The 13,794-nt window shown below is 43.4% G+C and overlaps 1 protein-coding gene and 1 pseudogene across 1 annotated transcript; both read right to left on the reverse strand.

Moving 5' to 3' along the window:
* Positions 1 to 1,898: 1,898 nt before the first annotated feature.
* On the reverse strand, positions 1,899 to 3,158 carry LOC147445939 (uncharacterized). Its single transcript, XM_086526134.1, has one exon. The coding sequence runs from the start codon at positions 2,859 to 2,861 to the stop codon at positions 2,232 to 2,234; it is 630 nt and encodes a 209-aa protein (XP_086382260.1). The 5' UTR covers positions 2,862 to 3,158; the 3' UTR covers positions 1,899 to 2,231.
* A 6,133-nt stretch (positions 3,159 to 9,291) lies between these two features.
* LOC147445940 (uncharacterized) lies at positions 9,292 to 9,805 on the reverse strand (annotated as a pseudogene).
* Between the last annotated feature and the right edge of the window lie 3,989 nt (positions 9,806 to 13,794).

Raw genomic sequence — 13,794 nt, forward strand, 5'->3', positions numbered from 1 at the left:
TGATTGTGGGATATGCAAAAGAGGAGCAGGGCAAAAATCTTTAGGTTGTTTTTAGCCGATGCAAATTGAGGGCCTCTCTCCTAATGCAATCACATACGCGTGCATCTTGAAAGCAAGTGGCTCTATAGATGTTGGTATGGGCATAAAAATTCACGCTGATATTGTTAGTCAGGGGTTGTTGAAAAAGATGTCGTGCTTGGAAATGCCTTGATTGACATGTTTGCTAAATGCGGTGCAGTGTAGAGAGCACCAGAACTTCTCAAAAAGCTTCCCGTCCGGAGCTAGAATGCACCGATTGCAAGAGTTGCCCCATAGGGGGTAGTTTTTGCTAGATGCGAAACGATGGCCTCTCTCTCGATTGCGGGATTTTCTCCACAAGGGCAACGCTAGAAACCTCTAGCCGTTTTCAACAGATGTGAATTGAGGGCTTGGGGATCTTCGAGAAAGATGTCGTGCTTGGCCGTGGTTTGATCAATATGTATGCCAGATGGGCCGCCCCAAAGACTACGAGTTTTTGTATGTGTATGTGAGCTTACGGACGGATCATCCGGAAGATTCAACCTACCCTAAGACCACGAACATCAAAACTAATGTAGGTAATGGTACGCATGATAGAAAAAGTGAATGTGGCAGTCGACATGTTGGCAAAAGTCGTGGAGGGGATGATGATGACACAACACATAATGGTGGGAAGGTGATGCAACAATGCAAGGGAATTCTGGCAACCAATCCATCCAACAATGTGCTTTATGCAGCCGACCAATAGCGAAGGTACACTTGTATTTCGTGTTTTGATTTCCTCTATGTGATCTCAAAAGTTCTTAGATTACATCATGTATACAATAAAGCAATAAATTTATATTATTTCTATTGCAAGATTTCAGATGAAGGTGACAAGGACTTGTTATGCCCAACAAAGGGACACACGGACAATACACCATGGCATGGCAACGTGGAATGATACATGTCTTTATAAAACATCGGTAATGAGTTCTTCCTTGTACAATTATGATAGTTTTACAATAAAAAGTCCTTCCAACACTAGAGGATAAGCATAAGTCCCCCTTCAACACTGGAGGAGATACAAGTGGCGGGGGAAGGGCATGTTCCTTACGGTATCTTTATAAATGTGGAGAACAATGCCAACTCCACACCATACATATGTATGGTTTTTTTTTTGGGCACAAGCATCTCAAATGCACATAATGCATCTCGTTTCGTTTTTATTATAGTATAAAAATGTTTGCATCCATAATCTTTCATGCAAAATCTCATTTGTGGTGCGAGGTCATAGAGCTTTTGGCGAAAGCTTCGAGGAAAGATGCTCGTGAGTGGTAAAATCCACACCATATCACTTTTTTACTTCTTACCATATACATAGTGAAGCAATCAAGGCAAACTAGTTACCAAATTGTTGTCTTCAAGAGTGGATTTTGATTGTAATAAATCCAAGCTTTTGATGTGCTGAATTCGCATCAACAAATTCATCAAATTTGCTTTGCGACAAATTTGCATTGGTGATTGTGTACATTCTGAGTCGTCTTGTTGATTTTGGTGATCATTTAATTTTACCCATAATAAATCCATGCTTTTGATGTGCTAAATTTGCATTAGCAAATTCGTGAAATTTGCTTTGCAACAAATTTGCTTTGGTGATTGTATACATTTTGAGACGTTTTGTTGATTTTGGTGATCATTTAATTTTGGCTGTGTGTAAGCATACCTGCCATTTTGTTGTCCGCCATATTGCTAGAGAAGTTGGCGATCATAAGTGTGTAATGTGTTGCACCGTTTAGGTGCCTGCTATATTTAAGTGGCTACCAACTCCACATCGAAGTACTACAGACTGCCCTGCAACATATCAATGGCGGAAGCTCATATGGCTATGTGTAATATAAAGTATCTTAGACGTGGACAACGTGTGCTATAGAAAAAAGCATTGCAAATTGATGTTGTATGATACATAAGAGGAAAATTGATACAAAAATGGGTATATAAGAGGGCCAGACTCTTTGTGAAAGAGCACGCAGGAGCAAGAGAGCTCACACATGCACGTGTACGTCACCTATAAGCCTCTAATGCCATCTTCTACAACCTTCATCAAGGAAGAGCGATTGAAGAATGGTGGGTTCTATTGTTGGTGATGGATCTTATGAGGGCTACAATCTACCATCTGTCTATAAATCAATGTGCTTCCTTTGTACCTTGTGTATGGGTGGGGGAAGCCGCACTTAGCACCAGCATTGATCAGTCTCCCAATTGCGCCCAAGTTTGGTATGCATCGGCCGGGGCTGCATATTATTATAAGCTGCTTTGGAGAAGGCTGGCGAAGCGGCTGCAGTTCGAGCTGATGAGGATGTAGACGTGTAATTAGAGCTCCTCATATTCGCGGCCTGAACGGCCTTGATGGCGATGAGGCTTTGCTTCACGTCGTAAGCCGCCCTTGCGCTGGGATCGCTGAGCACAGCATACGCCGCTTGCACCTCACAGAAGAGCTTGGTCTTCTCCTCTTTCTTCTCTGCAGCAGCACGGTCCGGATGCAGCTCCATCGCCAGCCTGCGGTATGCTGCCTTGATCTGCTCCCCATTTGCTCCCGCAGGAACCTGCAACACTTCATACAGGCTGCTGCATCGATCGCGAGGCCATTCTGGCACCGTCCATGGCCCCTTGCAGCTCCTGCTGCTGCTGGTTGTAGAGCGGAAATCTTGTCCTGCAGGCGCGCCTGGCGTTCTACTGCGGTAATCTGAAGATAATGGCGGAGCGCCATTATTGTCGGCACGATTTCTGGATGCAGAATTTGCAGCACAGAAGGAATGTGCAGATGCAAAGCGGAAGAGGCGCGCCGAGGTAACAGAAGTCATTAGAGTGTGAAGGAGGAAACTGATTAGGGACACAGTTGCAGTGAAAGCTTGATTAAAGAGGCGCTAATCACACTTGCAGTGTATCAAAGAAGGCAGGGTGAGTGTAATTAATGACAAGTGCTGCGTAATCAAGGAAAATGCGACTCTGAATGGTGGATGGGGAGGGCGACGTAAATGGCGCCCTTTTATATTTGACATGCTTGCAGCGAGTCCTAAACCATGGCCGCACACGGAAACCATCTAAGCCCCAACGTCATCTAGAAACGTCATCTAGAAAGTCAAGTTTGTGCCTAAACTAATCAAGAAATCTCCTTGACAACAGTACTCATTGCCGGGCACTAGGTCTCTCATGCAGCTTTACAACCAAGCTTTGTTTGGGCCTTGGAAGGTACTCTTGTGATGTCTTGAGTTCACATAGCTTTACAATTAAGCTTAGCTGGCCTTGCACTCCACTCACATCATGAGAACATGGGCCCAGAATGTCTAATCCTCCCCTCCCCCCCCCCCCCCCCCCCCCCAACTAAGTGACATAGACATGGAAGGGTGGGATCTACGGGCGGGGGATTGTGGGCCGTAGATTTGGGTGGCGGCGCTAAAAGTAATCTAGGGTACCCTAGATTACTTTTGGTTGTCGGTGTTTTGTATATGTGTTTTAAATAAATTAAGCCCCCCCACATTTAAGAAAGCACGCATCGCAAAGTGGTTAGGGCATGCGCCTCTCATGGGTGAGGTTACAAGTTCAAACCCCACGCCCGCAAAATGGTGTACCTTAGATTACTTTCGAAACACGGGACCCTAGATTACTTTTTACCTTAGATTACAAAAGTAATCTAGGGTACCCGCATTCCAGATCTACGGCCCACAATCCCCCCGTCGACGTAGATCCCACCCTTCCATGTCCATGTCACTTAGTCCCAAGGCACGCCCCCCTCCCTCGAAAAAAAAAAACACCACAAATAAGTGCGCTTTACTTTTTTACTCTTCACCTTGGCCAAATAGACCACATTTCCATAGCTTTTCGTACCCTTTTATCTAATCCTCGGATGCAAAATATCCAAGAATTTTGACACTTTGAAATATTGGTTGCCTTCAAAACCAGTGGCAACTTCCAATTGTCTCCGAAATAGCTCTATGGAAACTATTTTTTTTGTACTTACATCTTATTTCAATGCCTTTAGCTTCGCACATGCTTCCTCCGGAGAAAGCAACTTTCAAAACTTTCCCATAAATTGAGTTCACAATCCCTTCCATGTACTTTGATAATCGCCCTTTAGACCATCAAGCTAGACCTTTGCTTGTCTTCACATTATTAGCGGCACCTTCTGTAACTTCTCCTTGTCTATTGTTATGGACATTGACAACATCCATAGCTTGAAATCTGCTACCCAATAATCTTTAGGATCTTCAACTCCTATGAAAATTGGACCAATGCTTGGCACCATCATCTTCATCAACTCTTGATCTGAACACCAAGCAATTCACAAACAACCCTTCGTCTTCAAAACCTAATATTTTCAACCAAGGAGCTTCTCAGTGGGAGCACCAGAAGATGGAAGGGGGGAAAGGGGAAACACACCCGACAACACACACATGCCTCTCTAGTATAGCTCAAGTGGAATCACAACACTCAAATCCGCTTAAAAAACACATCGAACAACAAAAATTGACAGCAACACTTTGATTGCACACTCTTGAGCACACAATCACACACAAAAGCACCGCTGACTGCATTCCATTCATATCACCTCTGTGTGTGTGCACGCGCACACCAATTGGCTCAAGGGGCTCACACATGCATACACACGCCAACATCGTACCTTGCACAAAAGAAGAGAAAAGAAAAGGGGATGGAGCTAGGAAGACGATGCCAGAGAAGATGAAATCAAAGCTTGCTTTGTTCCAATGTGATGGGGCTATAGTGGAGCATACAAAAAAAAGGCTCCCGTAGAGCTCTCTCTCCATCTCTATTCTACATGTAGCCCCAAAATATAGCAAAGTATGAAAACTAAATATCGCCCAATCGGTGTTGAAAACACGTTTAAAAGAAATTTTATTGAATAGCACTATTAGGTATCCCTCATGCAGTAGAGTTGGTCTCTTACCCACTTTCCTCTCTATCAGTGGCCACGTGGTCGCAAGCTACCCAATGCCCCTTGCATGATTGAAGAGGCATTTCACACAAAACCCTTTTTTCCAAGCATCAAATGTGTGCCTATACTTCAAAGCCAAAACACTATATACCTTTCTAAAATGAACTTTGGATAATTATGGTGATTACGACTAGCTTTAGGGGTGGTTCACATTGCTAATACTTACCCTACTTCTCATGCAAAATGTCATGAGATGTCCAAAACATCAAATCAACACTTTTTTTTCACACCAACTTAGTGAATACTCCTTTCTCACCCAAGAGCCTAAGAGACTATCCCACCGGTCCAAAATTTAACATATAGGTCTCAGGTTGATACCTTAGTATCCCCAAATCTTGCAACATAGATAACCAAACCAATAGACACGTACGTGTGAATCGCCAGCTATGTGTGAGAAGAAGGATCACTCTAGAATTAATTAGATAATGACTATGAGAGAATGTTTCACTAGCTTAAGCAACTACCAAACGATTTTACACGCTATGTTCTAATCCTATCACAAAATTAGCAAGAACCTCACATTAATGTCAATACGAGGGACATATATACCTGAACAGGGCATGGAGGAAACAAGAACTTGGACGGCCCTTGAAAAACAATATCAATGCAAGCTACAATCAAACACCCACTCTCAAATGATCCCAAAATCATCAGAGGCTAGACTATAGCTGCGAGTCAATCTCTATCGTTTCATTTGCAAAATGATACCCAAATACAACCAGTTTTGTAAGGATGATAATCCCAACTAGGACAACCAATCATGTGGTCTCAAATTCACCAAGTAACATGCAATTACAAAAAGGATACTAGACTTTATCCCTAAATTTAGCAGGTCAAATTGACATTAAGGTATCTTCTCGATATACTATGGCTTAATAATGTTGATCTCTACCTAATGCATCTGAGAGTTTTTGAAATGCATGCCTAAAGTATGAGATATGATGACAAATAGCTTGTAGGGAGTCTCAAACCAGCTTGATAAATAGTGCAAAAGATTTACATCAATGTGTAGGGCCTTCACTCGACAACACGTAACAATGCTTGTAATCAAAATGCAATAATGTATGAGAGCGAAATGGGAAAATAAAGCCCAAAAATACATGTAGTCCACTACCTACACTCAACAAAGGTTATCTCATTAATAACTTATGTAAACAGGTTACAAAAATGACCTTTGTACTTGGGCCAAGTTTTAGGCTTCGATCGTTGGCCCAAAATGGCTTAAGACTTTTCACAATTAGTGATAGTGATAAATACAAATTGGAAGCTAGTAGCCCTGACTTAATGACAATGGCCGATAATTACATCCAAAATTTAAAAAGAGCAAGTCAAGATAACAAACTCAAGAGGTTAAGATCATATATTAATGGGGAAATTACAAAGTATGGAAACATTAATCTTTAATGGACGGCTCCACCACTGATTGCATTCCACAAAATAGCTCAGATGGAGAAGAGTGGAAGTACCTCAAACAAAGTCACCTACATCAGCCTGATAGATGGTGTGTTAAAAGTGAACAAATTTGATAAGGTTCTTGCCACCCTAACTCAAACAAAGGCTTGTCATATTGCAAACAAAGGTGGGCATGGGAGGTAGTGGCAGACATGCAAAAAGAGATTAAGCCTAAAGTGAAGTGGGAGGAGTAAATTCGGTTATAAATGGTGTAGAGATGAAGACATTGAAGGGAAATTTGAAGGTACAATGTATGGTATGGGATGCACAATGTTAGCCGGGTTACTGCATGTTTTGGATTAGAATGGTGAATCCTTTAGAGTAGTGGATGCTATACTAATTATTACAGAAAGAATTTTGAGCCGTGGAACCTACTATGTTGGCTAAAAGATGCATGTGAAAGGGAAACTTGTGAAGTTTGATGCAAAAAATAGGGAATCAAGTGTGTGGGTTGTGAGCATGCAAGTGGAATTTTGTAAGGATGCAATGTGTTGTTGAAACATGTAATTGTGTTGAGTGATGTACGTAGTACAATGAGAGAGTCTAGGTTGAGAGCTTGCTATATAAAAAGGGTTCATACATTTTGTTTGCTATGAAAACTTGGTATGGGGGAATCAAATGTCAAGAGGAATAAATGGTGCATACAATGAAGGAAAAGGAAACAACTATGACATGGAGTCCATAACAACAAGAAGTTGAGTCAAATGGCATCAGCTTAAAGGTATGACTTGAGTTGCATTTGGAGCTAGCACATGGATAGTTGAGCTTTGTTGTAAGTAGGTCAGCCCCCCACTCTTATGCGTGCATGTGTGTATGCATGCACACACGCAATGAATACAATAGTCGATGACTTGGGGGAGGAGGTTAGCACCTTTGCTTGATGCATGGAGGTATCCAACATTTAGCAATTTTTCAAGCACTTTAATGTAGAGTATAGAAGTGCCTCTTTAGAGTGGGTTTTTTATAATTTTGAAATAGGAATTGCTTAAATCTTTAAAAACTTTCAATATTGATTTTGAAAAAATCTCTTTGAAAAGACAAATCCAAATTTATATCTTGGAGAGCTCTATAATTACCATTTTTCTTTGGTTAGATGCACTTGAATTGGACCACCTATATAGAGTAGAAAGTCTTTTGACTTCCCATTGCCAAAAGGCTTTTCATTTTTTTTTGGGACAACTCACAGTATGTGAGTGATTTGAACTAAAACCAAAAAATTACTTGTTGGCTTGTCGACCCTAGCTCTCTCTGCTTCTTGATAGCCCTGGTGGCACTGCATGAGTCGCGAGTGCTCCGGGTGGGTTTTCCACGGGTTGAGGCCGTGGAGGCGGGTTGGGGTGATGCTGTAGGTGGTAGATTGGCCAGCATAGGGATTGGATTTTCTTTGTAGTAGAGAGTCGAAGATCACTCTGGAGGGGAACATTTGACGGATTGTCGTGGCTTGAAAACCCAGTAGTTTTTTGGCTATGAGGCTGGGTAGCCACCCGCTTCTCTTCACGGGGAGAAACTAGCACGCCAGGACGTGGTCTGGTTGTGTTGCATGGGGGTGAAAGGGGCACAAGATTCTCTGATGATGGCAGGGAGTGTGTGGTGGAAACCCTTTCCTTTCCTTGATTTTGTGGTCCTTGTCGAAGTGCTGGGTTCTATGGATTGGTGCATGGCCTTTGTGGTGCTGTCTGGTCATGATAATTTTCATGGTGTGCTGCACCATTGAATCTGTTGTGCTGCTACGATCGACGGGAGTTGGAGTCGTGGCAGGGTCCTTCCCTAGATGGAAACGATTGTAGCAGTCAAGTTTTTCTAAGAAGGCGCTCGGATCGCCTCAATAGCCCGTTGATTTGATCCTTCTACGGCTTAACTATGGCTCCATCCCGGCGGTTGGTGTTTGTCGGAGCCTGGTATGGTGATGGAGCTCATGGCTCCCCCCTTATTCGGCGTTATGTTCTGCTCATCTCGATAAGCGATCTTTGATTTGTGGTTGTAACATGATGGTTACTTTGTTTGGATTGTATCTTGGGCGAGGACTCCCTGTACTGCCCTGTTGTTTTGTTGAGTATGTTGATGTATTCCATGGCTCGGTATGAGCATGGATGGTATTGTAAATTTTTGGTTTTAAGTCAATTTGTGAGTTTTGAAAAAGAAAAAACTAAAAAATTACATTACCATTTATGCTTATATCGAGCCATGAATTCATCAACATACCCAACAAAACAAGATGTTCAGGGCTTTAGGGAGCCCTTACCCAAGATACAACCCATACAAAGTAACCATCATATTACAACCACCTATCAGAGACTGCTCACCAAGAAGAGCAGAACATAACGCCGAATAAGGGGGGATTTGCGAGCTCCATCACCATACGGGGCTCAGAGAGAGAGAGAGAGAGAGAGAGAGAGAGAGAGAGAGAGAGAGAGAGAGAGAGAGAGAGAGTTAAATTAGATTAGATAAGTAATGTCATGCCAAGGGTAGGACTAGACGGGAACGGCCCGGGCAATGTGCCGGACACACATGCAGTAAAGGGGTCTATATATGGAAGAGGGCCAGGGGCCTATATATAGGATGGTTGGGAGGTTATTCGCATGTCTGTCTACCCGCTGGTCTAACATTGGTATCAGAGCAAGGTGGAGAGGAGGGGGCAGCAAGGAGCTATGGAGGAGGGAAGCATGGCGTTCTCTTTGGAAGCATGGCGATCTCTCTCTCTCTCTCTCTCTCTCTCTCTCTCTCTCTCTCTCTCTCTCTCTCTCTCTCTCTCTCTCTCTCTCTTTTCATGGAGGAGACGAATTCGGTGAAGGAATCGGTGAAGGAATCATGGAGAAAGGTCGTGGCCCTCATGCTTCTTTGCATGGATTTGCATGAGTTTGCATGCGGTGCCATGGAGAAGTGGAGGAGAAGCCGAAACTATCGAGCGTGTGAAGGGAAGCTAAGCCGGGAAAGGGGCCGTGGTCGGACCTGCGTCAAATCGGTCGAGGTTAGGCTCAGTTGGAGCGCCTTGGCGAGGAGGTGAAGTTCCGACCCTGCAGCAGGCCCAAATTCCGCCCACAAGGCAAGCTATAGAAAGATTTTCCCCAGCGCACGCGGCCGAAGTTGTTTGCAGACAGAGCTCATTACTTTTTTCTTTTTTAGGGCTCTCTTTTTGGTCCGTCCACACTCAGCCAAATTTGGTGCCCTTCACAAGGTCCTGTGCATACGCAGCTAGTGCCGACACTCTTCGGAGGTTGTTCCGGCTTTCCTCTTCGATTTGGTATGCTTCATCAACACAACTTGCGGTTGATTGTGCCCATTTCCGCAGTCCGCCTCTGCTGCGACACAGCTTTTGAAAGTTTCGGCATGACGACAAGCCATCGATTGGTCACCTTTCACCGTTTTTGTGCTTGCATACGATGCCAATTGCATCGGCCGACTCTGAAATTTGATTTGCATGTTTCAACTTCTCGACGACTGCAGATTTTGAGGACACGTTTCAAAGATTTACTGGTGTTTTGCATACGACGCAAACAAGCTTATCGGCCGCTCGAATTTGCTCGGTGACTTCAAGTGATTCATCGACTGCCGATTCGATTCTTCTTTTCAAGCTATTCTTGGTTGATTCAACACCGGCGTTCTTACGAAGAACAAGGAAGCCAGGATTACGTGCAATAAGGTACGAGTTGGTGTTTATTTTCCCTCTCTTTGCATTAACACGTGTTTACCAGGGCCAGTGAGAATGTACCACCTTCCCACACGTTTGATTTTGAGCAAGTCCCTCAAAATCCGGTAGCTACGAACGTTGCCGATACTAGCATGCATGATACCGATGATCTAGGAGATCATGGTCTTTTTGATTTAGCCGCTTTCAAGACTTTGGAACAACGCCAAAGTTTACTTGAAAGTAACTTTAATGCCTTAAATGCAAATGTTACCCATCTCACGGAATTAATCTGAGGAAATTGTTACAATTGTATGGTATGACCATTTTGTGGGGTGCATAGGACAATTGGACAAGGTCCATTATCTGTGCATGAGCGACATAGTTGACTCTATTTGCTATGACATCTGTCGTCAATAGCGTTTATTAGCCATGAGGCCAGACATAATTATCTGAAGCATGGATTCTCCTGAGTACCTTGATAGCGCACGCTCGTCACAGGTTACATTTTCTTTCAAAGGCAAGGCCAAGGGCCAATTTTTCAGTATCTCAAGGAGATAGACATGGCCTATTACTGGACTTGTTGAAGGCAACAAGTTGCTCGGCATGGCCGACTCCTTGTCACTGTTTCTACAAACCGACATAGGATGCTTGCCACACAATACTGGTTAATTTCACTTGAAATTGCTCGACAAGGTCGATTCTTTTTGTCATGCTATTTGCAGCCACATCCGTTGGCTATTAGTAGTACCAGATTTAGGTGAAGCAAGGCTTCTATTTATGCATCTTCCATAGTGACTCACCACGTTTGGCATATGCTATGAGCATACAAACTTGGGAAGGATTTGGCAAACGGTTTGCAGATTATTTCATTCCGTATACGACGGATGTATATGATACAAGAGGGCGTATATCCATATGTGACAACTCTTTCTCGCACGGCCGATTTGGCTATGAGCCACCTTTACACGAGCTTTCCCTTTGGAATCTCATAACAACCGGTTGCAACAACAACTACCAAGTTAGCCAAGTTTAAGTTTTTCTTGTTTTTTTTCCATGTTTACACTTTACTTGGCAATTACTGTCATTGTGCAAAGCAAAGTGCTTTGGCAATTTTACATGAAGCACGGCTTCTCCCTTGTGCCGAGATACTGCCATTGATTTGGAATCAAGGGCTTTGGCACACAAGTTTGGGGAACTGGCAAAATAGGGAATGTCAGCTCACAGAATCCCTACTAGTTTATTCTGTGCAAGGCACTTATGGTTTTGGTTCTCACGCTTGAGACCGTTATAGTAGCCAAGGGCTTACGTTTTTGCATGCAAGGCATGCTAAGCAGGTGGCATGGCTTCCACCACTTTATGCATTATGCTTCCGCTATCACACTCGCAACTCTGTCAAGGACAGACTAAGTAATGCATTGTTGAACCTGATGGTTGGTTGCTATCAACACCCAACAGCACTAAAAGGAACCTACATCTAGGACTTATTTCACAGGCAAAGTGCTAATGCTAAGTCATTTTCATACAATCACGACCCTGCAAGGCAGGTAGATCAAGACGTGGTTGTGTTTTTCTGTTACCTCTCTCAATGAGAGAGTCATAGCAGAAACTTGTTGCATGCTTATAGGATACGTTGCACGTTATGCATAAGATGCACACGAGCATGGCAATCAACTATACACGTCATAGTCATTCAAGGAAAGTTTTGCAGCCCAGCATGCTCTTCTTCTCTCTTGTTCTCTCTCTTTAAGGGAATAATGAAAATATTCTAAGAAGCTTTTGATACGTGTTTTGCTCGTGAGTCAGCCTGAGCCAAGGTGCTCTAACTCTCAGCTAGCACGTGGCTAAGATGCTACTCAAATTAGTCTTCATCGGTTTGTCCATTGAACACTAATTTGCACAAGGGCTATAAGCCACACATCAGTGTGAGCCAAGGTGCTCTAACTCTCAGCTAGCACGTGGCTAACATGCTACTCAAATTAGTCTTCATCGGTTCATCCATTGAACACTAATTTGCACAAGGGCTATGAGCCACACAGGCTAAGAGCCATTGTCAGGCCAAGGGTAAGACCCAACTATTGGCATTCTTTGGGTGATTGTTTTCAAGAGTGAACAGATCTACCCAGGGAAGTATACATCGACGTTAATGGACAAGCAAGGGTCTTGTCATTCAGGATGTTTACAGTGTCATTTTTGCACTACATGTTTTCAGTGCGACACTCAAGTTGAGTTTTTGATAAATCTTCAACTCACAGTAGCTGATCTCTACAAGGAAGTATAGATGCAGCAATCAGTTGAGACAACATGGCTGTCCACAAGAGCTAGGAAGTTCACTTGTGTGGATTTCTTGCTCTCTCTATAGCACTACGGAGTGTCTATTGTTTGGGGTACGACCCGGAGGGTGATTGCTAAATCACCCCATAGGCATTGAGGATCACAGTTTGATCTCTCCCAGTTACACTCTCAAGGAAAGAATTCCGCAATCTACCACACGGTAGCGGACGAATTCAACTTTTCGAGTTGATTCCAATCATTATGTACATGGTTAACTATGTTGGTTCCGTTCCTGCTAGCTGAGCAGTTTCTACAGAGGGTCTTACCAAGGGGTTTGACTACGTAGATGTTAACCAAAGGGGTTGGATTGCGCAGGCAACACCCACGGTTTTCAGTGCAAGTCATATAAATACGCTTGAATGTTTCAAAGCCATGCCAAGGGCATGTTGGAACAGAGTATTTTGGACTGTAGCGTCCACTATACCTTATGCTGTTACGAACCTAGTTGTAGGGTTCGATTTGGCACATGTTGTCACATGGGATACAACATGGTCTAGGAACTCAAGGAGTTCAGTTTAGCCAGTGTGGAGCATGATAATGAGGGTCCCTCTCACTCTTGCCGCGGAGTGTTTGCAGTTACCTCCACACACAAGTGACAGCTCGTACTTGATGGATGTCGCTTTTCTTGATATCCTTGTTTGAGACATATTCCACATGTGGAGAATATGAGTCTCTTGGACTGACACTGGCGCCAACTTTTTACCAATGTGCCGCGACGAAGTCCCTAGGTGCTGGTCGCATCTATTGGTTCGACCATTTTAAGCACACAGTATCAGGAGCAATTTCACTGGCCAGAAATTGTCGGGTACTAAGTACAAACTTGTTACGATTACAAGTACTGTGAAACCACCTTAACGGAGGGTCGTTTCTACATATAGCTAAGTATGCTATGTACATGAGAATGTCTCATGGTTGGTACTTAGGTGTGACTGGGTTGTCACATTCTGTTATGGTCCAACTTTTGTTGCAAAATATGCTATATTCATGAGAATGTCTCATGGTTGGTACCTAGGTGTGATCGGGTTGTCACATTCTATTATGGTCCAAATTTGTTGCAAGACTTTCACGTACGTACCGTGGAAAGTCTCGTCATGGAATTGCGGTTCGGATATGTTTGTGTTAAATGCATGCACACTAGGTGTTATGGGCCCTAGTGTTTAACACAAATTTATTCGGAGCGGCATGCAAATTCATGGACATTATTGTTTCTGTAATTTTTTGCACCGCCAGTGCAATCTCTCTTGCAGATTTAGTATGAGTTTACACCCTGCCATACAAGGTGATGGCTGAGTATGGGTGTTCGTGATTCGCTGCTTGAAACTCCAATTTGCTTTCAACCTAGTTGGTTGTCTACATTCCATATCGAGTATAT

This window comes from Adiantum capillus-veneris, chromosome 12 (assembly GCF_014529385.1).
Source record: "Adiantum capillus-veneris isolate H3 chromosome 12, ASM1452938v2, whole genome shotgun sequence".
Lineage (NCBI taxonomy): Eukaryota > Viridiplantae > Streptophyta > Polypodiopsida > Polypodiales > Pteridaceae > Adiantum > Adiantum capillus-veneris.

Bases quoted from the DNA above. Each gene is read 5' to 3' on its own strand.
- LOC147445939 (XM_086526134.1), bottom strand. From the start codon at position 2,861: ATGACTTCTGTTACCTCGGCGCGCCTCTTCCGCTTTGCATCTGCACAT.